The 26538-nt window shown below is 34.8% G+C and overlaps 1 protein-coding gene across 4 annotated transcripts in view; it reads left to right on the top strand.

Annotated features, from left to right (window-relative positions):
• CNTN1 (contactin 1) overlaps window positions 1-26538 on the top strand; it is a 381883-nt gene that overhangs the window by 197931 nt on the left and 157414 nt on the right. For all 4 annotated transcript variants that reach the window (XM_027593329.2, XM_027593330.2, XM_027593331.2 and 1 more), the window contains 5 exons: window positions 9519-9626; window positions 11027-11059; window positions 19330-19462; window positions 23167-23339; window positions 25452-25547. In XM_027593329.2, the coding sequence (XP_027449130.1) occupies window positions 9566-9626; window positions 11027-11059; window positions 19330-19462; window positions 23167-23339; window positions 25452-25547 (496 nt within the window). In that variant the 5' untranslated portion in view covers window positions 9519-9565. The remainder of the gene's footprint in view (window positions 1-9518; window positions 9627-11026; window positions 11060-19329; window positions 19463-23166; window positions 23340-25451; window positions 25548-26538) is intronic.

Genomic DNA, 26538 nt, shown 5'->3' with positions numbered 1-26538 from the left:
TGCCATAAGTAAATATTCTTTTTTTTTAAAGATTTTATTTATTTATTTGAGAGAGAGAGAATGAGAGATAGAGAGCATGAGAGGGAAGAGGGTCAGAGGGAGAAGCAGACTCCCCGCTGAGCAGGGAGCCTGATGCGGGACTCGATCCCGGGACTCCAGGATCATGACCTGAGCTGAAGGCAGTCACTTAACCAACTGAGCCACCCAGGCGCCCGTAAATATTCTTTTTAACCTGGCCTTTCATGAACTGTGTTGAGGGTAGATCAGGATAGACTCCTGATGTCCCTGCAACTGTCTTTTTTTTCTGTCTAAAATGGAGATGTGACCATTTGATTATATATATTAATATTTTATCAGTAGTCCTAAAATCTTGTTCTCTGTCAATGTAAATGATTGTGTAACCATTAGTTGAATGAAATATTTGTTGCGTTGGCCTTAATTATATACATCCTTTAATTATTTAACAGTACTAAATACTTTGCAAATAATTATTATTGGGGAAATGCTTGCTAACGTATGGTTGAAGCTTTTTTGAATAACATTTGGATTAGCCTATGCCAGAATGAAACTTAAGAGCTAGATGGTGTCTGACCAACAGAAAAATGAGTATTTAGAAATGGACCACATTTCTCAAAGACCGCTAGCATTGTCTAAATTAGAAAGGGAGAGGTGGGGAGAAAGACAAGTGTGGGAAGAAAGGAGGAAAAGGAAGGAAGGGATAGAATGTGCCACACTATGTTGCCTTGTTGTAACGTGTTGTTGTTTTAATGTGTGACTAAGACATTGAATAAAGGATATTGGAGAAAAGAAGTTGAATTCCCTTGGAAATTAAGGTAGTGCCAGTCTGTGTCAGGGTTACAGCAGTCACTAGACACCTAGAGATCTGCGATGGTTCGGGGGGTGCTGCGCCTGCAGTACCAGCTGGGAGGCCTCCGCGGAGTAGAGAAGCCACAGGGCTCTGAAGGCCAGCAAGTCCAGGGAGCTGGCCAGCACAGCGTGGCCTCAGGGACAGGAAGGCATCCTCGGTTCCACTTTTAATCATGTGTTTTCAGGTACTGAGGAGAAAAAGGTCTGCTCCCATAAACGGCACGTCTTTGTCAGAGTTGTTTGTTTTTCATTTGCTGAAGCACTTTCAGGCCTCTGGGGGCTGGGAGTGAGCTGTGAATAACTGAATGATAAGTCCTCCAGAATGAAGGAAGAAGAGCAGTTTCTTCTGCATTAGCAGGAGTGAGCTCAGCCTCTCTGCCTCTCTGCTCTACATCACTGCTGAGGGGATGTGATCAGGGAGTCACAAATGATAGGATAACTGGTGACACAATAGAGCAAATCTCTAGCAGAAAACAAATGTGTGGACAAGATGTGAAAGATGCTTTTATATTTGAACAGCAAGAAACCCATTAAATGAAATACATTACATGCTGTCAGGCCGATGACTCACTGTTCTATTGAAATAGGCAATATTTTGGAGTGAAGGAAAAGATGTCATGGTATGAGACAGACAGGCTCAAAATAGTGAAAACTTTTCCTTCGGACTCGAGTGTGAATATTCAGATTAGAAGACAGACTTCCAACAACACTCAATAAGTGCATATTAAAAAATGATTTAAAATATTGCTAGTTAGAATACTCTATTCTAGACTATGTTTATAAGCAGCAATATTCCCTAACAAAGAACAAAGCTCCGATTGGCGACATTCCTTGTTATTTATTTTCACCATCCTACCCTTATTTTAAGGAACTAAAGTTAAACTTCAGTTTGTTTGTGGCAAGTGCTTTGGAATAGTTATGGAGTGGTCCTCTCATTCCTTCATTTATTCAATAAATGTATATCGAGAGGCTTCTATGTGCCAGGCTTTATAAAAGCAACAATAAAGAAGAGACATGTCCCCTGACCTGGATGGGCCTATGGCCTAGTAGAATAATAAATTAGTATTTATTAAATACTTTCATAGTAGGTATTTCACATGTACAATGTTATGCAGCTCTTAAAATAGTCCTATGAAATAGTCATTCTTTCCATATTTTACACATGAGGAAAACTAGGGTCAGAGATTGAATAACTTGCCATAAATTGCAAGCTAAAGAATGGATGAGAAAAATTGAACTCATAGTAACAGAGAGTAGAATGGAGGTTATCAGACGCTGGGGTGTAGGAAAAAGGGGAAATAAAAAATAGAGAAGACTCTTGGTTGCAGGGGCTTGGAGGAGGAGATCTAATGAGTTATTGTATAATGGGTACAGAGTTTCAGTTTTGAAAGATGTAAAGACTTATGGTGATGGATGGTGGTGATGGTTGTTCAACAATATGAATTTACACAATACCAGTGAACTGTACACTTTTAAAATGGTTGGGATAGTATAAGTCTTGACATAAAGGGGGAAACGTTTCATGAAAAGTACCCATGGTGTTTATACATGTGCTATTTGTGAAAACTTTGACAAAATGAAGATTCCATTGCAAAAAATCATGAAGTTCATTATTTAGTACATTAGTAATTTATCACTAATTGTAATAATATCTAAAAGAAAAACAACCACAAAATCTTATATGTCTGGTGTATCAACCATTAGACTTAACTTATGGCCCTGGTTCTAGTAGCTGAATCTACTAGCATAATTAATTTTTGGCAAATATAATAAGGATAAGGTCTTTTTGTTAGAAAATATACATTCAGATATAAATAACTCTTTACTCTAGCAGTTTTGAATAACTGAGAAAACCCCAACTATAGTTTTAAAACTGGTTAATGGCATTGGCTTTAGTTTTACAGCAAGTTTTGATACCATTTTCTGACAGAGGAAGTGAGGAAATCTCTTGTTTTGTGACTTGCCTAGATAATAAAACATCCAAATGTGGCATGAGTGAAGATGAGTTCTAATTACACTGGATATATTCTCCTATTCATCCCTTTCTAAAGAGAGAAATTTAATTATATTAATATGTCCACCCAATTTATATGAGGACTTTCTGAATTTTTGAAACACTTGAGATGGAATTAATTTTTACTTTGAGAATCTAGTTATATGGCAAATAAAAAATATTTTTATCATAAGAAATGGATGAGCCAAAAATTCAGACAAGATCTGGCTGAATTACCTTATTCTCTTTTGACTATGCCTTGCCAGACCTTCCCACATATTGTGATTGTTATCTAAGGAGGAAATGTCAAATGACATCCCAGATCTAGAAAATTCTTATGTATTTTATTTCCAATTTTCTGAAATCACTTGCTCTGTATGGGCACAGCTAATCTTTCTTTTGACCAGCTCTCCTTTCTGAGACTACCTGTAAAGTCAATGAGATACATAGACCAAAATCTCACTGACACACTCCATCAAAATTATAATTCTCAAGAAAACTTTCAAAGAAATTGTTCTTCATTCTTTACCTCTATATACCTGATTCTTCTTCTCTCGGGTCAGTGCTGGTTCCTCTACAGTCAATATCAAAACTGCTGTGCCATCCCTTGTTCTTAAAGTTGAATATCTGTGAGAATTATTTAGAGTTCTCAAATTATAACAGTTTATTAATAGGTAAGTCACAACTATTTAAATCCAATAATTATTGCCACATTAAACTGAAATGCTTTATAATCTGTGAAATTTTCGCAGTATATTACCAAAGTCAATATTTAAAAAAATAAGTGATTGATACAACAGTTTTGGCACAGTTTGTTTGCTTTTTCTCTCTTTCTTTCTTTCTTTCTTTCTTTCTTTCTTTCTTTCTTTCTTTCTTTCTTTCTTTCTTTCTTTCTTTCTTTCTTTCTTTCTTTTCTTTTCTTTCTTTCCTTTCTTCTTTCTTCCTTCCTTCCTTCCTTCCTTTCTCCTTCCTTTCTCTTTCTTTCTTTCTTTCTTTCTTTCTTTCTTTCTTTCTTTCTTTCTTTCTTTCTTTCTTTCTTTCTTTTCTTTTCTTTCTTTCCTTTCTTCTTTCTTTCTTTCTTTCTTTCTTTCTTTCTTTCTTTCTTTCTTTTCTTCCTTTCTTCCTTTCTTCCTTTCTTCCTTTCTTCCTTTCTTCCTTTCTTCCTTCCTTCCTTCCTTCCTTTCTCCTTCCTTCTCTTTCTTTCTTCTTTCTTTTCTTTCTTTTCTTTCTTTCCTTTCTCTTCTTTCTTTCTTCTTTCTTTCTTTTCCTTTTCTCTTTCTTTTCTTTCTTCTTCTTTCTTTCTTTTTTCTTTCTTTCTTTTTCTTCTTTCTTTCTTCTTCTTTCTTTCTTTCTTTTTTCTTTCTTTTCTTCTTTCTTTCTTTCTTTCTTCCTTTCTCTTCCTTCTTCCTTTCTCCTTTCTTCCTTTCTTCCTTTCTTCCTTTCTCCTTTCTTCCTTTCTTCTCTTCCTTTCTTCTTCCTTTCTTTCTTCCCTGAAATCAAGAGTCCCATGCTCCACTGACTGAGCCAGCCAGGTACCTCCATCTTCCTTTTAATGAAAAGAACTGAACCTAATTAGTGTACATAACTCAGTGAGAGGAAATAGGATCTAAAAGATTAAGAAAATGCTCAAATGTACATTTTTAAGACAAACTTTAGAGGACATAAACAATGTGTACAGGTTTCAGTAATTTTCATTTAGGTCTGTCTTTATATATCAATGATATTCTACATCATAGAAATGAAAAGCTAAAAATCTTTCCATAGATCATTTAATTGATTTCCCTGCCTCCTAAAGGAATTTTTGTTCATTTTTTCCATTTACCTATTTATTTTTCTCCCTGCTTAGTAAAAGAAATAAAATAAAATAAAATTAATATTAAGAGTCCAGAAAATACAATTTATACAAACCCATAGTTCCACCTTCCCACCTATGTCCAAGAAAGAGAAACTGGTCATAAATTGATCCTGGCATTTAAAACATAAATTATTTTTCTTCATTCAAGAATATTTTTAAATATTTCCTGATGCTAATTTGACCCATTTCCACTATATTTCCTCTGTTTCTCTAAAAGTTGAGAATTCACTCAGGTTATGATCCCAGAGTCCTGGGATGGAGCCCCTGCTCAGCTGGAAGCCTGCTTCTCCCTCTGCCACTCCCCCTGCTTCTGTTCCCTCTCTCGCTGTATCTCTCTCTGTCAAATAAATAAATAAAAATAAAAATAAAAAATAAGTAAATAAATAAAAGCTGAGAATTCAACTCAACTTTTTTTTAAGAAATACTTGTTTCTTGATTGATTTTTTAATTCAGAGTAATCAACATACCAAAAGGGAAAATGTGTTTATCCTGGCCTATGTAGTACCACTAAATATTTTTACCAGTCTCTGCAAATGCTAGGATTTTGGCAAATCAGGAGGGTAAATATGGTCTTAAAATTCATCACAACTGAAAAAAATAAGTAGGATGCTGGGTGGCTCAGTTGGTTAAGCAACTGCCTTCGGCTCAGGTCATGATCCTGGAGTCCCGGCATCGAGTCCCACATCGGGCTCCCTGCTCAGCAGGGAGTCTGCTTCTCCCTCTGACCCTCTTCCCTCTCGTGCTCTCTATCTCTCATTCTCTCTCTCTCTTGAATGAATAAATAAAATCTTTAAAAAAAGTGGGATCCCATGTTGTTTTTTTTTCCACATCATTATGATGCAGGCAATTAGTACCATTTTGTTTTTGCTATTTAAGAAAATGTTTAAATATATTTTGAGCATTGTGACATTAGGTATTCTCTTTTCAGAGTTGTTTTCATACTCTATCTTAATTTAGATTTTACATTCAACTCTATGTCATGAGAATTTTCACTGTTATTATATGTTGTTTGAAAACATGAGTTAATATCTTTCAAAGTTGGAATTCTATTATGTCCAAATTGAAGAGGTCCCTTTTTAGTGCCTTGGGACATGTTGCTCTCAAGAAGTTACAGAAAGAAGTGGTTGGGTTCTGAAGTCACCAAATGACTCAAACCTAACTAAGTCATATGTCCTGGCTCCCATAATCAGATCCATACCCACCATGATGTATTTTACAGTGCTTTGAGTTAAAATAATTAAAAGTTTTCAAGTTTAGTAACATGTTGGTCTAAACAACTATTCTATCACACTGATTTTTGTACACATCTGTGTTCCCATTGATCTACAAACTTCTTATGGGCAAGCCAACTATCTCTTTCTTTCTGATTCCTCTATCTCTATGCTTGTTCACAGAGATGGATGTACCACAGATAATGAGGCTTAGGTTGTGGGGTACCTCCCTTATATGAGACTATTCCAAGGCCCTGCTGGATGAAGCCTCACCAGTATAATCACATGATCCTATGTTTTGCAAAATTTATAAAAGCAAGGTATTGTAATTAGATTACTGCATAGTTTTGTGGCTTAGTTTACCTCAGTAATTTTTGTCTTCTCCTTTTTAAATACAGCTCTCCAACTTTTAAAGATAAGGCCCCACAAAACCTAGATTCTCCCTTGCTGACACATAAGGATCTTATTTACTTTTATTTTTTATTGAATGAATAAATGAAAAAAGGGAAGGAGAGGAAGATGGATGATGTGTTATTAGTCAATATATTTTAGTTTTTAAAAAATAAACATTTCTGGCAAAAAGTTTTCCACAAGCCACCAACAGGTAATCCTAATATACCACTTTTGTATGATGTCTATAAGTTTACAAAGCTCTCCTTCTATTTTCAATGACAGCCTAGCTGGATATAGTATTCTTGGCTGCATATTTTTCTCATTTAGTGCTCTGAATATATCATGCCAGTCCTTTCTGGCCACCCAGGTCTCTGTGGATAGGTCTGTTGACAATCTAATGTTTCTACCATTGTAGGTTACAGATCTCTTGTCCTGAGCTGCTTTCAGGATTTTCTCTTTGTCTCTAAGACTTGTAAGTTTTACTATTAGATGTTGGGGTGTTGACCTATTTTTATTGATTTTGAGGGGGATTCTCTGTGCCTCCTGGATTTTGATGCCTGTTTCCTTCCCCACATTGGGGAAGTTCTCTGCTATAATTTGCTCCAATATACCTTCTGCCCCTCTTTCTCTTTCTTCTTCTTCTGGGATCCCAATTATTCTAATATTGTTTCATCTTATGGTATCACTTATCTCTCGAATTCTGCCCTCGTGATCCAGTGGTTGTTTATCTCTCTTTTTCTCAGCATCTTTATTTTCCATCATTTGGTCTTCTATATCACTAATTCTCTCTTCTGCCTCATTTATCCTAGCAGTTAGAGCCTCCATTTTTTATTGCACCTCATTAATGGCCTTTTTGATTTTGACTTGGTTAGATTTTAGTTCTTTTATTTCTCCAGAAAGGGTTTCTCTAATGTCTTCCATGTTTTTTTCAAGCCCAGCTAGTATCTTTATTTTTTTATTTATTTTTTTTAAGATTTTATTTATTTATTTGACAGAACTAGAGAGAGAGCACAAGTAGGCAGAGAGGCAGGCAGAGGGAGAGGGAGAAGCAGGCTCTCCACCGAGCAGGGAGCCCGATGCAGGACTCGATCCAGGGACTCCAGGATCATGACCTGAGCCGAAGGCAGTTGCTTAACCAACTGAGCCACCCAGGCACCCCCAGCTAGTATCTTTAAAATCATCATTCTGAACTCTAGTTCCGACATCTTACTAATGTCTGTATTGATTAGGTCCCTGGCAGTCGGTACTGCCTCTTGTTCTTTTTTTTGAGGTGATCTTTTCCATCTTGTCATTTGGTCCAGAAGAGACTAGATGAATGGGAGAACAAAATGTGAACAGGGTAACAATGACCCCAGAAAAATATACACTAAACAAATCAGAAGAGACCTGAAACCCGGGGAAAAGAAAGGGAAAGAAAGAAAAAAGAAAAAGATAAAAACAAACAAAAACAGAACAAAACAAAACAAAAAAAACCAGAATATGATCAAATATGATCAGGCTGGTACATAGATCAGTGCCACACACTAGATTTTGGGCATATTTTTGTCTGTTAGAAGAAAGTGCCTCCCAAAATTTTAAAGAAAGAAAAACTTATATATGTACAAAAATAAAGGTTAATATGATGAAGGGATGGAATATGACTGTAAAGATGAAAATTATAAAAGATTTTATAAAAGGAATTGGTAAGATAAGAAGTTGGTTGAAAAAAGAAGAGGATTTAAAAAAAAGGGAGAGAATGTGATCAGGCAGGAGACTAGAACAAAGCCATACACTAGAGATTTAGGGTATATTTTGGTCTGTTAGAAGAAACTGTATCCCAAAATTTTAAAGAAAGAACAACTTATATATATATATACCAAAAATAAGGTTAACTACTATGAAGGGATAGAATATGACTCTAAAAATGAAAATATATAAAAAGATTTTTTTAAAAAAAGGATTGATAAGATGTTGGTTGAAAAACGGAAAAAGAAAAATTAAGAAAAAAGAAAAGAAAGTTAAAAAAAATTAACTTTGAAAGACTAAAGAATCATGGGGAAAAAGCCATGAATTCTATGTGCAGTATTCCCCTAGCGCTGGAGTTCTGCTGTTCTCATTGATCCGGAAACTCGGCCTTGGAGGGCTGTTCTTGCTGATCTTCTGGAGGAGGGGCCTGTTGCCGTGGTTCCCAAGTGTCTGCCGAGGTGGAATTGCCCCGCCCTTGCCAGGCGGGGCTAAGTAATCTGCTTGGGTTTCCTCTCGGGAGCTTTTGTTCCCTGCAAGCTTTCTGATCAGCTTTGGAGGACGAGAGTGAAATGGCAGCCTCCCAATCTCCACCTCAGAGGAGTCGAGAATTTAGGGTCCCGCTCCTCAGTGCGCCCCCAGAGAAAAACAGTCAATCACTCCTGTCTCCCCGGTCTCCGACCACACTCTGTGCTCACCCGGCCTGTGACCGAGCGTTTCTATCTCTGGCACACGACCTGTGTGGAGTCTCCAAACCCAGCAGATCCCTGAGGTGCGCTCTGGCATCGCTCCTCCCGGGGGAGGAAGGGGAGTCTCCGCGGCTCTGCCGCTTGTTGGGTCCCTGCTGGAGGAGCACTGGCCCGACTGTGCCTGGGATCATGGTTTATGGCAATCCTGAGCTGAGAGCCCACTCCTCCGCTCAGTCTTGGCAGCTGGCTTCCCGGCTCCGATACTTGGGAGCTCTGCCGCACTCAGGCACCCCTGGTCTCTCTGTGACCCGAGGGTCCTGAGACCACACTGTCCCAGCGAGGGTTCCATCCCCCACTTCCCTCAGTGGAGCCGACTTCTTCAAAGTTCCAATTTTGTGCTCTGCTCTACAAAGCTCTTATACAAACATATCTTTAATTGAATTTTCTACCAGCCCTTCAGTTAAATGTGATCTTCAATTAAATTGATTGATATGGAAATGTTTGCAACTATGCCATTTGTAGAAAAAAATACTGTTATGATCAATTGTTAGAGTTAAAAGCTAGAACACACCAATTGAGTGAGTGACTTGCTCAATCCTAGAGGCAGCTGATAACCCTCTGATACCAAGTCTATTGTTTCATAAAACATGGTGCTTACAAATATATTTAAATAAACTAAAACTTATTCTATAAACAAGAAACATAAAATAAAATTGAATCAATAATGTTGACCCCAAATAATAAGCATTTACCTTTCCTTTTTTTTTTCTTTTCTGTTTTTGATGCAGGTGTTTATTATCCAGCTACCATAAAAACTAACCTTTACACAAACAAGATGAAAATGTGGTTGCTCGTCAGTCACCTTGTGATAATATCTTTTACAACCTGTTTATCAGGTAAGAAATATCCTTTGCATATTCTCCATGAATTATGTCAATAAAATTAATATGTGTGTATTCACTTTACTAAATCTGGTACATGAAGTTAAAATTAATATTTTTGACATCCGTGTCAGATATGTAAATTAATATGTTTAAAGCTGACCCTATTTTTCTTTTTATTTTCAAGTAAAATTTCACAAGATTTAGTAAGTCTTATGTAGTGGTAAGCTGGTAAATGTTTAAAAAATGGACCTCTGGAAGAGAAAAATATCCTTGCTATGTAGCATTCATCAGTTGCTGGGGAGTAAATATTCCTGCTATGGCCAATCTTGACAAATTGACATAATTTAACGTGCTGTTGGAAAAGATATTCAACAGCTTACCATTATATAATATTTTCACCATATAAATACAGTATACTCAAGTAACCTCAATAGCTTAAATAAAAGAAAAATGTAGTAAAATAATTAAACAGTAATGGGTTTTAAACATCTGTTACCTTTGTTTTTAATTTATTTATTTGTAAGTTGATATAATTTAATTTTTCTTACTGGCTGGTCAGTCTTGTGAAAAACAATTTTAAAATAATCTACAATGTGTTCAAGGACATTAATAATAACAAAGTAGTTTTGAAAGTGCTCTAGTTTTAAGACAAATACTATAACTCTATCTTTCGAAGGCAAGTAAGGATTCAGAAATATTTCCTATAGGGAGAGATGCATTATATTTTTATCTGAAAGCAGCATGTTTTCTAACAATCAATTTTTCTAATACCTTCATCTCAATTACCTTAGCTCAGTAAATACTTGTTGAGTTGTTAATTAAGTTCAAGACATAGATGGATCTTATCCGTTATTTATCAATTCTCATTGATTGTTTTAATGATGAATGTGCTAGGCATCTTATTGCATTTCTTGTTTATTATTAAGGAAATAAAAATGCTATTTTATTTTGGTGGTAATTTTTATTATTATGACTTCAGAATTCATAAAATATAACTATTTCATCAGTGCTTAAGAATTTTAATGACATTGCTATAACCACAGGAGTTACACACACACACACACACACACACACACAATTACATGCATATTTATATACATATTATACAAATATAATAAAGAAAACTTTGTGGTAGGTTTATTGTGGCTAAGTCTTAGCTTTATGAATGAAATAAAACAATAACTTATTAGTAGTGAAAAATTCATCCTAATTCTATTGACCACAAATTTTAATGCAACTATAAAAATGCAAAGACATGAAATAAATAGTTGCAAACATGTGATGATACATCAGCTGTAATAGTAAAGGGCCACCAGTGTCATTTCGTTAACTAGTATCTCCGTTATTTGTTGTTTGAAACCACAACTTGAAAGCTGCTTTGGGATTAAAATTGCTTTTTCTTTTATTTTTAGAGTTTACATGGTACAGAAGATATGGTCATGGAGGTAAGTTAATGAAAGGGTAAATTTAAAAGAATAATTTTTCTCAGATGAACCATATTTCATCTCTAAGCTATTAACTCTCTAAACTTAAAGGCAAATGGTTAATGTTAGATCACTTGGAGATTTTGTAAGATGGTTTATCTGGGGTCACAAGACAAGTTGTTTGATTGCCAGAATGAATTGAATGTATACACCAAAAACAAATATGCTATTAGAGGATTGTAGCAGATAGAAAATATTCCATGTGGTCTATATTTTTTCCTGCATGCTTTGTAACAGTTCTATGCTATTAAATTTTGAAGCAATGTTTTAAATATTGTAAACACCTAACTTACTTTGGAAAGCCTCTTGCTTTGCTGAAAGAGATAGAACTAAAGTTAGGACCTCAGAACCTTAAGATTCAGTTTAATTAGGATTCCAAAGATGTTGCAGAATTTATTGTTTATGATTTATTAAATATAACTGTTAATTCTGCTAGTTTAGATTCTACTTCAACCACTGAACATTTCTTGCCAGAAATAGAGGCAACCTGTAGGAGAAGCTTCTCCCTTGCCTCTCCCAGCTTTGAGTAGCCTCGGACATTCCTTGACTTGTGGCATCATGACTCCAATGTCCACCTCCATCTTCATATGTATGTCTTCCTCCCGTGTCTGCCTCTGTGTCTGAATTTACCTGTTTTTAAGTTTGCCAGTCATACTGGATTAGGGCCCACCTAATGACCTCATTTTAACGTGATTACTTCTATAAACATCCTATTTCCAAATGTGGTCCCATTCTGATGTACCAGGGATTAGGACTTCAACATATATTTTTGTGGAGGCACAATTCAACCAATAATATTACACTAAGAGAAAAGTATTCTGAATCTCTGAGGAGAGAAGAATTGTAAAATATCCAAAAATTACCAAACTTTTTGACCACCCAGCTAATTGTTGCTAAGAAAAAGAAAAAAAAACCTCATGTATGCTGACTGACATCAAGTTAAATTCATAACTGCTACTTTCAAGTGAACAGCTGGTACTGCCCGGCAAACACACTCCACTTCTCCAATGGATTCATTTTCTTATTTTCCTAGATCATGTCATCGTTGCTCCCCTCCCTTCAAAACTCTGACAGCTTCTTGCCATCCTTACTTTGCTTCCTATTACACAGAGGTATTAGAGACAACCTGAAGATAATTTCCACAAATTCATGCTACTATGTTTACTCTCCTCCTCCATCTATGCTCACACACTCCGTCCTCCTGCTCATTTCACACATGATGACTCCATACTAGACCCTACACTTGTACTTGTCCCATCCCATCTGATATAGTTATGTTCATTGCTCCAGCAATTGCCCCCTGTGTCTCCTCATCATCAGTTTCTCCCACTACTGGATTATTGCTGTCAACATACAAACACTCTGTAGTAATTTCTCTCATTTAAAGAATCATTTATCTGCAAACCCCACACCGTATAGCTAATATCCTACTTATCTATTCTTCTTTTCAGTATTATTACTAAAAAAATAAATAAATAAATAAACTATGCTTTCTGTCTCAATTCTCTGACCCATATTTTCCTTTGAACCTACTGCAATCAGACTTTCACACCAGCATTCAACCAAGGTACCTTGTCCATGTCACCAGTGATGTGCATATTGTGAACCCAATAGTCAACTCTCAGGCTTTCTACTTGACCTATTGGAAACAGTGCTGCAGTTGCAGATATTACGTGTAGACCTAACATCTACAGGTGAAAGAGATGTATTTTTTTCTCATATCTTTTTCTTTTTAAAAGCAAGAGAGCTTTCAGTAGATCTCTAAACACCTCAATGTCCAGAGTTGGGTCACGAATTTACCACCAAGCTTGTCATAGGAAGGAGTAATGTAATGACATTAATAATAGTCAACCTGTACTTCTGAGTCATGGGAGGGAAGACTGAATCCTTGAGCATATCTGACATTTATCATCGGGGTAGAAGGGGAGGACTGGCACTGGTGAGTTGAGAAACAATATCTGCCACACCACTTAGGTGAGTTGAAATTGAGTTTTTTTTTTTTTCACTTATGAATGGGAGAGTTCTATCCAATACATTATCTTGGATATATAATAGTTTTTAACTATTACTACATAATAATCTTAATAACCTAGGTGACTAGCTTTTAAATAAAATATATGCATTAAGAATACATAGATATTTTTAGTTTGAAAAATAAAGTATACCAAGGCTTATTAAAAAAATCATCAAACCTAACTCCACTCTTTTCCACATGTCTTAAAAATTTCTTCCCTTTTTATTTTTTGGATTATATGAAATCAACATGTATCCTATTGAGATAAAAGAATGAATACAACTAAGTTCCATATAGTGAACATGTAATGTTCAGATATTTAATTCATAACTAAATATTTGAGAGTAAATATTTATTTTAGATGCTTTTCTCAATTATGGTATTTTTTACTTTATAATAAGATATAGCTTTCTCAAGACCAACTTTTACTGAGGCTAACCTAAAATGAAAATAAATATCTCTTTAATTCCCTTATAATTTAGTGACAAAAACAATAAGGGGAAGAGATAAAATAGCAGTATAATCCTTATTCTATGGAATTAGAGTATGACATAATCCTTAATTTATACAGTGGGATTATCATATGATGATAATATTCAAAGCTAATATCAAGGAAAATTAAAATTCTGAAGAGAGAGCTGATATGGAATTTCCTGTGTCTTCATAGTACTTATACCCAAATTTTCATGATTTTTTTAATTAGCATTATTTTCATTCATAAAGCATTATTCTATCTCTAATTATGACTGAGATTTTATAGCATTCACTAGCTTATCATTATTTTGTGATACAGTCACTGTTATCAATTAAAATAGACTAGAGATAGCCTGAGGAGGCAAACTGATAAAAGTAGGCGTACCAACTGGAGCATGCTACATAGTGGGGTATACGTGAAGTAGGTATGGCAAGATGCCTAGACAGTTAAGGAAAACACTGTGTAGAGGCTTTAGCCGTGGACCTTAGGGCAAGGAGGTGGCAGCTATCAAGAAACTTGATAGGCTCTTGGGCAGGTAAAGCCATGCAAAGGGAAATTTAGTAAACCTTTCTGCTAACCTGACCCCAGTCTTTGTTCTAACAGTTTGATTGCTACAAGTTCTTCAAACCAATTCCTTTATATTTTAGTTATGGCAAATTACTGCAATATTATATATTACCCATGACCCTAAAGGATTGGGGCATCCAAGTATTCAAAGCCCAAGCTCTAAACATCCTTGTTCCCTTACTAGTGGGGAATGGTTGACAGTGAAGACAGAAGGAAAAATGATTCTTTGAGTCAATTTAAATACTGTCTCACTTAGAGAATTTATTGTATTTCAAGAGGCTTGTAACACTCACCATCCCATAATTATCGTAACATTGTAAATATGGTAAAAATCCCAGTATTAGACTCTATTCAAATTTTTTTGCCATTGCTTTTTTTTCTAATAGTTCTTTTCCTGTGACTCTTCTTATAACATATTTATGTAGAAGTATGTTTTTATAACTAACAGATTGAGATGACATATTACAGAATGAGAAATAGAATTTGTTTCAAAATAGATATAAAATGAATTAAAAAATCTCTCAAGTACAAGTCATAATTATACTTTCAATTTTCAAAAATAAAATAGAATAGCAAGATTACAGTGGACCATCTCCCCACAGTGAGAGGTGAAGTAATCCCATTTTAAATAATAAAACTGATTATGTTAATGATGGAACTGAGAATGGTACAGAAAAAAGCAGTAGCTTTTGCTTGTCATTTACATTTGTAAATTTGACAACAAATAATCCTATATAATTTCATTCTTTCTTGTTAATCTTCATGATTAAATTTAAGAAATGAACTTACTTCTCCAGAAGACTACCATTATGTGGTAGAAAACTGTTGAATTTGCATTAAGAGCAGATCAAAAGAAAGAGTGATTTGAAATGCTGTCTTAAATTAGCTTGAGAAGCCATCTATAATTTTGTGCTCCTTTTTAGAAGAATCTACCCAGTAAGAAAAAGGACACGTATTTAAAAAGTAATCTTATTTTTCTGAAACATAATACCTATTTCTTGTTCCATGTGCCCTGTAACCCCATAATACATCCAAAGCACCATAATTTATCATCTAATTACTTCCACAGCTGTAGAAAAAAGCAGTAAGATGGACATATTTTCTGTTGGCTGAGAGTATAATGCTTGCATTAATGAATCCTTTTCTGAGCCTTGTATTCTCCCAGAAATTTATTTTCTCCTCACCCAGGTGCCCTAGCTGAGAGAATAGAGTGATGAGCTCAGATAATCTTCAAGGGGGTAATGAGGGTAACATTCAGAGGTTCACTGAGCCTGCCCAGGCAATTCAAAAGCTTGTTTTGAGTAATTTAGCTTTCAAGGGCCCAAATATATTCCCCAAATAAAATATATACAGTAATTGCTAAACCATCTAATGGAATACATTCTTTTATTTAGGCCTGAACATTTTACAAAAGCATGAAACATATATTTGTAAAATAATACCAGAAGTACTACTGTGATGAGAAGTGTGTCCTAGTCTGCTTTTTGACCTAGAGAATGAGCCAGGGGAACTATCTTAAATGCAATGTTCTGTCAATGTGAAAAATAAATCCAATATTTTGGTGGAAATTAGCTTCATATTTTTATCCCCTGAAGGTTTCACTGTCTGTTCCTATAAAGGCCAGATGGAAGTGGAGTAGGAAGTATATACATATAATTTATGAAGTGTACTTGTCATGGGAAACAAAAATAGCATGGGGCACTAATATTATCCAGTTTGGCATATAAATTTCAACCCAATTCACCCAAAAAATATTTAATCTTTATATAGGCCCCTTGAGGTATTGCCTGGCAATAGATATAGTCTCATCATTATTATTATGTGACATTCCATTATTTTCAATGGAAATTTTCATTGCTGTTATCCTTTCTAGAAAAAATTAAAACTTATTTTTAATGCATATGATTAAGGTGAAGAAACTACTTAAAGCATCCTCAGTCTTCTAAAAGCTGACCAACATTTGTCTCAAAAGCATATGCCTTAAAATCAGAAGATAGACTGTCAAATGAAATATTTAGGACTATGCATTTAATTAAAATACACAGATCTACCAATCTAATCTCGACCTTCACATAAATATATGCTTATGTCTGTGTTGAATTTGAAGGCAAATACAGTACTTTAAATAATGAAGCCCATTTGGTATGAATGTAACGACTTCAGAGTGATAAAAGTAGTTGTTTCAAGAAAGCTAATGAAATTATAAATTGAGAATTTAGGATTATTACAACCTCTCTAATGGCACTGCCAGTGGGTACTGTGGAAGCAGATGCTAGACAGGCTGGGACTGGCTATTTCTACATTGGAAATACAATAATGTTAAAGAGGTTTTAACTAATACAACCCTGCACCTGTTGAGATGAGGACAAATTTTGTGAAATAGTGTGCAATCACTAATATATCCCTATTATTAAATAAGATAGGGATTTAGTTAGTTGCAAGTCTCTCTAATTTGCCCCTTGTGGAATACAAGTTGGAGATAACCCAAAGGAAAACCCCCGAACTTGAACACCTGAGATTCTCTTGCGAGTGTCTTTTCATGGAACATAGTTTTTTTATTTTAATAAAATCCAGCTTGTCTTTTTTTTTCTTTAATGAATCATGTTTTTTATGTTGTGTCTAAAAACTCATCATCAGGCTTTTTATACAAACACAATGTACTCAGAAGATATTTATGAGCTTAAAACTTCTCTAAATAATATTTATTTTTACCCTGTAAATATCTAGTCTACTTTAATTTTTAAAAAATTGAAAAATTTCACACTAAAATTGTCATTGATCAGGGTTAGAGTTGGAATAGAAGTCATCTTGTCTTCAGGAAGAGAATCTAAATATATTGATAAAATTGCGCTTCTCTGCTTGTCTTTTTAAACATTTTCATGTGAATTGGGAAGAAACAACAGAATCTGCAGATTAGCAGGTGTTACTAAATTGTTCCAATCAGAAAAGCTGTGCAATTGGGAGAGACCCAAGGAAGAGCTTATAAAGTTGTTCAAATGGGAAGAAAAATGGCATATGATTTTTATCATAGATAAGTACAAGGTCATTTCTTTAAGAGATTGAAAAGTCTAGAGCCTACATCCAAGTGAAAGTCTGTAGTTGTCAGTGATTTGGGATTCATTCTTCATTTCCCCTGGTGTGCGGTTATATCCTAAAAGGCCAGGAAATATTGGGCATCATCAGGAAAATTATTAGAAGTGAAGCAGAAAACATTATATGCATTTTTGGCTTTTACAACCTCAAGAAGGATATGGAATAGACACTGCTCACAGCATGACTTTCAAAATCATTAGCATAGGGTTTCTGTGAACACCTCGCATTTGTGATCTCATTAACGGTTGTCTTAGGTCTGTGGGCCCTTAGGGCATGTGTGCCTATTCCTTTCTTTTTTAAATGTTGACTCCACATAGGACAAATGGCTTACATAAAACAACAGTTAGGAGAAGTGCATTGGTGAAACTAAATCTCAGTTTCTCTGATTCCTTTGATTTTGATCCAGCAATTTGCTATCTGAAATAGGATGGTGATAGGGAATGAACTAAGGTCGTAAATTCTTGAATGGCAATTTCAGCAAATTCCAAACTAAAAATGAAGCATCTCCCTTTGAAATATTTCAGGCAAGCTTAGAAAAATTAATGCTTCAAACTAGGAGAAACTAACTTGAGGATTTTATTGATCACCTACATGTATACAAATATGTGTTGATACAACACTAATAACACCAGAACAACAAAAGTGAGTAAAACATGGCCTCTTGCTTTTAGAAATTTCATGAGTTGATATACATATATATATACGTATGATGAGATATGCATAAGATATACATAAGATATATAAATCAAATTTTGAAAGGATTGGCAAATTCACAAGAACGTTGACAAAATCAGTATTTATTGAATGCTGACTGTGAGCCAGGAACACTACTGTCTTATGTGCATTGTCTCAAAATACTTCTCACAGTGTCTAATGGGATAGATTTTATTATTATTCTCATTTTGTAAAGGGTGATATTAAGGATTGGAGAGTTTAAATAATTTTTCCAAAGGCACTGTAAACAGTACTGAGGCAAGATTTAAATGATATAATGAAACTCCTCATTAATGGAAGCTGGAAAAAAGCTCTCATCTTCAAGGTTGATGTTGGAGCAGAAAAAATGTCTCTGGTGTTTGCTTTAAACTCTCTCTTAAAAACTAATTGGAGGAATGAACCATAGCTTTGCTCTAGCAGAGACATTTTAATGATCTTATGTAAGAATATCCTCCTTCCTAGCCACACATGCTAGTATTAATTCATGTGGGGCATATGGCTCTTAGCTTGTCTATGTAAATGCTGCCACACTGATGTCATATGAGTGATTCTCTTCTCCTCTTCCTGCTGTGAAGCATCACTCTTCCCTTCCAGAGAACCAGCTGCTTCCCAACTTGGGTTTGCTTGTGATGAATTCTGAAACAGTTGGTCAGATCCCAATAATTTGTTCATTGACTGTTCTAGGTGTTACTGAGTACAGGTGCTGGTCACCTGTTCAGAAAAAATAAACAAGAGACTAATCTCCCCAGAGCTTCTAGAAATTCATCCATTCTCTTATTAAAAAATCATTAAGCACCTATTGTGCTCCAGACTGCTTGACAGCTAGCTGGGAGATTATGGACACAGCCACCTGTTCCAAACATTTGCAGTCTCATGGAACGGACAATTGTATCAAGAATCACAGAAGATGTGCTAAATACCATAAGCTGTGTGAGTGGCGTGAGAACACAAATGAGGACCAACCAAAGCTAGGAGGGGTGAGACATGGCGAAGGAACTAACTATAGCTGAGGCATAAAGGACTGTCTGAGTTTTGATAGGAGGAGAAAAATGAGATGGCGATTCCAGAAAGGGGAAAAAACACATCGCAAAGGCTCAGAGGCATGAAGGCCTGACCTGTTTGAGGGGCTATATAGTTAAGCATGACAACACCGGGTGCTTTGGGAGAAATAATGAGAGATGGACGGAAAAGAATTTTGAATAAAGCACCTAAATGTTTTCCTCAGGATTGTGGAGGCAAATATCTTTGTTTTGAATGGAAATGGAGATTTGATGTTTCTAACATTTTTCCAAAACATTTTTAAATGTATCCAAATTTTCTTTGACTTATAAAACAGCACAATGTAAAATAATTTTATTTTTCTTGTAGTTTCTGAGGAAGATAAAGGATTTGGACCAATTTTTGAAGAGCAGCCAATCAATACCATTTATCCAGAGGAATCACCAGAAGGAAAAGTTTCACTAAACTGTAGGGCACGAGCCAGCCCTTTCCCAGTTTACAAGTAATGTACCTCACTGCTCTTTTCACAATGGAGTGTCAGACTAGATTATAGATGGGCATCTGTGACCCTATACTGATAGAGAAAGCTATAATATAAGGTTGTTAACAAAATGCAGGGATATTAACAAAAATATTGACATGTAAGTTATTAAAATAGAGTTGTTTCATGCCCAAACTGGTAGTAAGTTTTCTAAACTTAAATATGTGCAAATAATCCACTTCCTATTTCCTGCACAGATAATGCTAATGCCATTTGATATTATCCACTTAAAAATTGTCAAATGGTGATCATGCTATTAAGCGTATACAAGGTTATATGAAAATCAAACACAATTTAAATATATATTTGAGGACAAAATGTTCTTAGATGCATCAACCTGAATAACTCATACTTACATATTATAGATAATATTCCTATATCAACTACATCTAGAGAACTTACATACATAATTCTAGACAGCACCACTTTTTTCAGTGGTCTCAAATCTATATTCTAGGCAATACAGCAAATTTCTTAAAATTAGATAATTTATACCAATATGTCTCTTTCTGCTTTTCTGGGATACCTATTTATGTTATAAAAATAACTTTATAAAAGGTAACAATGGGTTTTTCTGCCTCACATGGTTCAGAAAATTATACTAACAGTTTCTAGTCTGATACAAAGAATAAGATTAAAAAATTAACCAAACACCAATGGATTTGAATTTCACCTGTGAAATAGTTCCATGAAGACAAAGCAAGTGATTGATGGGGAAATTGGGGCTCTAGTATGTCAATGTCAGCTAACTTAATTGAAGGTTGTCATTCAACAAGATTGATTTTCATAGTATTTTTTTTCTCAACAGAAAAATAACTTTCTATTGTTATAAAAAGTTATCAAATTTAATCCTATTTGAACTCATTTTCTCTTGAGTTCAAGAGACTCTTGTGAGTCTCTGGGCTAAATTACAAAATTATTCTTAAAATAAAATATGAATTTAGATACAAAAGCACCATCCCTTTGAAATTATTTTTATTGTTTCAATTTCATGCATGGGAATGCAAAATAAATAGATATTTTATAAATTATAAGTGACACATTTATTTTGAAAATATTTGATGGGCTAGACTTGTTTCTACCCTTAAGCCACACGTAATGGGAGTTTATATACATAGTTATGGACATGGAATAGTATATATTATCTGTAGAGGAGATCTAATCCAAGCACATAATTTTATAGGAGAGGAGGCTGAATCTTGAATAAATAAACTGACTTGCTCCAGAGTTAGTAAGTCACAGATCCAGGACCGAAACACAGGTTTTATGGCTTTCAAAGAAACATATGATTTTTTCAGTATGTATCTATCTAGATAAGTTGATAACATCTCAAAAGCTATTTCTATGATCTCAAAAGCTATTTCAGTGATGTTTATTTTGTGACCCTTCTCCTTGACATTCATACATGGAAACAGCAAATCAGTCTACAGCCTGAAATGGAGGCAACAAAACAGAAGAGATTGTTCTAGAAATGTGTGTTATTTGCTTGTGCCTACCCAACCCCTACCCTGCCTACACATTAAGAAGCAAAGCTTTGCATAACTAAAATTTTATAAACATTGATTAGCAACTCCCTTTTTCCCCTTTTCTCCAGTCCCTGACAACCACCATTCTATTCTTTGCTTCTATAGTTTGACTATTTTAGATACCTCATATGAGTAGCTCTCATATTAAGTGTTCTTACCAAGATTTAAAACATAAAATAAGAAGACAATGCATTGCTTGACAAATACATTCACCAACTCCCTCCCATAGATTGCACCAGCACTGAAGTCCCCAGGATGAGGGTGGCCTGACTATCTACACATTAATGTAGAGAGCTGGAAAGGAGAAGTAGATGTTAAATTCTGTTATGAAGACAGTCTGCATTTGACAGGGGGAAAAAAAAAGGAAAGAATTCAGCTCATGATGCAGTTTGTCTGATGGAAAAGAACATTTGAAGTTTTAAAAATTTACTTAATATTCAGAACAAGCCATACTAACCTTGGTAATCATGCAAGGTGTCATTCACACAGTTAGTTTTATATTTATGGCATGTTCTGTGATAATTTCTTATTCATGGCAACACCCTGAAAGGTACAACAGGGAACTCTACTTACCAGGCTTGAAGCTTTCATTATCTTGCTTTGACCCTCAAAATAATGAGAATGCTAATAGAATTGCATTTAAAACTGTCTGAAAGGAGTTACAACAAAGGTGTACATTCCTGACAATAAAGTAAACCAGTGAACTTACCCAAACACAGCAAAACTTAATCATTATATGACATCAAAGGCAGAATCAAATCCACTAAAGAAGAGTTAATGCAATAAATAAAAATTTGGAGTCAACATAATGGAAAAAAAAAATTGGTATTGCTCTACAGGGAAACCCATTGCCTTGGCAAATGCTAAGCAACTTGACATTGGATTGTTCAAGCAGAGCCAATATTGCCATCAATTGGGGGAAAGGGGAAGATAGACTCATTGGGTTGGAATTTGGTAGGTTTTCAAAATGCAAAAGCATCATTTTCTGTGTTTGCTTTTTAAATTACCTCCTACATTATAAAAATTAAAACTAAAAACGTTCCAGTAATTTGATTTAATAAAAGATATTCAGAAATAATTAGGCTTTTTTTGGTAAGAGTCTGACCTTGATCAGACGTGTGCAAGGCCATGAGCCATGAGGCCACAGCCCACTATTTGATCATGGCTCTTGCCTATGACATTGCTGAAGACATGAATCCTGATAACAGAATGAGTGTAATACATAGATGGTCAGCTTAATTGAAAACTATTTTCTTTTTCTCTTTTTAAAGATTTTATTTATTTGACAGAGAGATAGAACACAAGTAGGCAGAGCGGCAGGCAGAGGGAGAGGGAGAAGCAGGCTCTCCACTGAGCAGGGAGCCCCATGTGGGGCTGGATTCCAGGACCCTGGGATCAAGATCTGAGCCGAAGGCAGACTCTTAACGACTGAGCCACCCAGGCGCCCTTTGAAAACTATTTTCTACATTTATTCTTCTCATCATCTCACCAAGAAAGTTAGAGTCCTGTTTTTAGTCAATTTATTTATAACACAATTCCTCTAAATATACCTGCAATATTATATTGGAGGCTTGGAAACAAAAGATCCAATTGATTTTTACAATTTTCCAAATTGTGTGATCGACCTCTAGTGGTCAGAGTGTGACATTTACTCAATAGAACCCTGATTTCAATTAGTTTTATTGAAAATTTATTTTGATATTTAGAATCAGGTATTGATATTTTATATTTTACTTTTGCTAGAGTAGTGCTTTTTAATATTTTATGCAACACATCTGGATATGCATGAATCTAACTAGTACATAGAAGGTTATCATTTATAATCTACGTATATCTGCTAAGAAGCCACTTAATGTAGCAAAATTCAATGAAATATTTGCCCTTTCTGATGCCTCATGAATAAAGAGAACACATTTCATGCACTTGAACATTTACCTTTCTGTGCCTGAACTAAATTATAAATCATGAGCCCAGAGACACAGAATTATAAGGTGTGAAGAAATACCACACTGAGTCATTCACTTAATCATCTGATTTCACATGGAGCTGTACCCATATTATTTGAGGATGATATTAGGCCAGTATGCAGTTTGCAGGCCTCATGACCTTTGATATGACATTTGTTTTTCTTTCTCACAGATGGCGAATGAATAATGGGGATATTGATCTGACAAGTGATCGGTACAGTATGGTAGGGGGAAACCTTGTTATCAACAACCCTGACAAACAAAAAGATGCTGGAATATATTACTGCTTAGCATCAAATAACTATGGGATGGTCAGAAGCACAGAAGCAACCCTGAGCTTTGGATGTAAGTAACTGTAACTTTAACAAGGTCAAGTGTGTCTAGGTGAAGTAAAAATTAAATGTTATCATAGGAGTTCAACAAGAAGAAAAATCAAGATGAAAAGAAAATGAGACAAAAGGTCCATAGATGGAGGGGGTCTTAGATGATCAGTGGGCCTTAACTGTGTGGAGAAAAAAATTTCAAGAGAGCAAAGCATCCTGAGGGGTATTGGAAAATAAATTAAGGCTGTGTTCTGAGGGATCTTGAATAACTAGAATCAGTAGACATGCTAGGCCATGCATTCTCTCTCTCTCTCTTTTTCTTTTTATTTCTTTTTCTTTTTTATTATAACATTACAGTTGTGTTCTCTAAAGCTTGACTCTACCTGACAGAATCTTACTCCATAGTGTGTAATTTACCTTATTAGGAGTAAATTAATTTAAACTAATTAAATTATTTTAAGTTTAAATTAAATTAAAATTTCTCCTTATGGAGGCTGTAATAAAAAATATTTTCATTGTTTAAGACTGATGAATCACAGACCTGTACCTCTGAAACAAATAATACATTATATGTTAAAAAAAAAAAAAGAAGACAATAGGAAGGGAAAAATGAAGGGGGGGGACATCGGAGGGGGAGACAAACCATGAGAGACTATGGACTCTGAGAAACAAACAGGGTTTTAGAGGGAGGGGGTAGGGGGATGGGCTAGCCCGGTGATGGGTATTAAGGAGGGCACGTATTGCATGGAGCACTGGGTGTTTTATGCAAACAATGAATAATGAAACACTACATCAAAAACTAATGATGTAATGTATGGTGACTAGCATAATAAAATAAAATTAAAAAAATATTTTCAGAAACCTTGTGCTAAACTTAAAGTTAGAAGCTATTCTAGGAGAAAATTGTGCAGCAAAAGAGGAGTTGGACTAGATGATCTCCAGTATGCAATTTTGTAAATCAGCACTTAAATCTTTTGCAAAATGGATTGTAGGATGAAAATCATGTTTTAAGAGGGCCCATGTGGCAGTGATTACCAGCAGGGAGTGAGCAGTCTGATTTCATTAATGTGGTGACAATGGGAATGTAAATAATAAACAATCCTTGAAGAAATAATAGATTACATTGCACTGAAGAGAAAAAGACCCTAAATATTTTTTAAAGGAAAGTTGAGTCAAAGGGCAGAAACATTCTGCTCTCTTTAAAAATGGAATGGAAGCAAGTAAAACAAATTTCAAGGTTGGGAGGAAGCTTTGAAATGATGGCTTCACATGCAGAGGTTATGGTGACATTAAGTTACTGTTGTTGAAATGTCAACTAAGTATTTGAGGATGGGGGGGAATTCAAGTGAAGTATCAGGATTAGAGATGTAGATCTGAAGGGCTTTCTGCAAAAGGTAACAATTAGAATAATGACTTTTCATAGATATAAATATATTGAGAGAAGTAAAAATTTGATTTTATAACTTGAGTACTGATCACAGAGAAGAAATAGGAGATGAGGCAGGGTTGGAACAGAATGAGCACTAGTAAAGCAAATGAAAAATCAAATAGAGTATCATGAAGCCAAGGAAAATGTGAATTCTAAATAAACAGAAAAGAATGAAGGAAATGAGACTAAGGAAAACTCAGACTTTGAAAAGAAGAAAAAAATTGATGACCTTCACATCACCTCAACTAGGATTCTACTTTTCATCCTTATTCCTTCACCACATTGGAGTCCTCCCTCAGGAAGAGAAATACACTTTTCAAATGAGTCTGTTCCTCCAAGTCACTCCTCTTTACTTAACTTCTTTGGTAGATTCCTGGTTTTGCTTGAGTCCATTGTATTTCCAGATACCCTTACTGAGATTCTTCCTAAACCTGAAGCAAAAGTTGAGGATATTGTAATTTTTAGGGTTGTCGAATACTTATGCAGGCTGCTACCAATATCCATCTGCTGGTGTTTACCACAGAAGTCTTAGAGTATATGCAAATGCCAGCATGTAAAATAGGGAATTGACTTTCATAGGCTCCACCAAACCAACTGAGAAGTATCATATCCAAAAGTGAGTTAGTAAATGAAAGATAAATTTTAATGAAAATCTCTTTCTATTGACTAGAGAGTGAATATTTTCCTTTTTGCTTTCATAATTAGATCTTGACCCTTTCCCACCTGAGGAGCGTCCTGAGGTCAGGGTGAAAGAAGGGAAGGGAATGGTGCTTCTCTGTGATCCTCCATACCATTTTCCAGGTAAATTTAAAGTTCCTCTGTGACTATAAGCATCCATTCAACGAATGACTATGTTTTAATTTTCTTAACAATAATGGTTCATTTATGATTAAATAAGACTCAGTATTTGCCTAATCTTGTAATGCATTGCTTATGAATGGTTAGAGACACTTCCAGGCTCTTTAGTCACTTGGCCCTAATCCCAAAGATCTGTAATCATTTTGGTTTATAAACAACATATATGTTAGAGTATGTTCTCATTAACATTCCTGTTACACCGGAAAAAATATGATAGATATTTTTACAAATTACTTTTAAAGTAGAAGTGCCAAAGAGTGATATATAGTCCATCATTTCATTTAAAATATTACATTTACAATATTCTGTGAATTATATAAATGCTAGAAAAGGGTAAAGACAAATAAATTGTTCATCTCTTCAGGAGCATCTAGCAGCAAGAATAATCATCCAATTTAGAAAGGGGTTAAATTAAATGTCATCTGTAACAAGATTCAACCTTTGAATATGTGTTTTCTGTAATTTGATATGGCTAAAATAAAAGCCACCAAAATGCTAAGTAAAAGATAAATACTTTATATGCTTTCATTAATTTTCACTTGTTTTATTTGTCAAATATCTTCTTGAAATAATATGTAAATACTACTTTTCACAATGAAAAAACTAATGTTTTATATTTTTAGAGTTCTAATATTATGTCATAAATTTGACTTTAAAGACTCCATAAAGAATAGGCTGTTATAAATCATTTTGTGTGGAATACATTGATGATACATATATAGAGAGGTTAACATATGTAAATATATAATGCATATCATAAAATATATGTTATATATATAATTACATATATACATCTATATGTATTCTATTCCAGCTATATGTATATAAATTCTGGTTGTTTATATATCAGATGTCAGTAATTTTGTCTCCAATAAAACAGGAAAAAGATTATTGAATGGTAAATATAGGAGGAACATAGAATTCAAAATGTTGT

Source organism: Zalophus californianus, chromosome 9, assembly GCF_009762305.2.
Source record: "Zalophus californianus isolate mZalCal1 chromosome 9, mZalCal1.pri.v2, whole genome shotgun sequence".
Taxonomy (NCBI): domain Eukaryota; kingdom Metazoa; phylum Chordata; class Mammalia; order Carnivora; family Otariidae; genus Zalophus; species Zalophus californianus.
The sequence above is the reverse complement of the archived record's forward strand: the minus strand, read 5'-3'. Positions and strand labels throughout refer to the sequence as shown.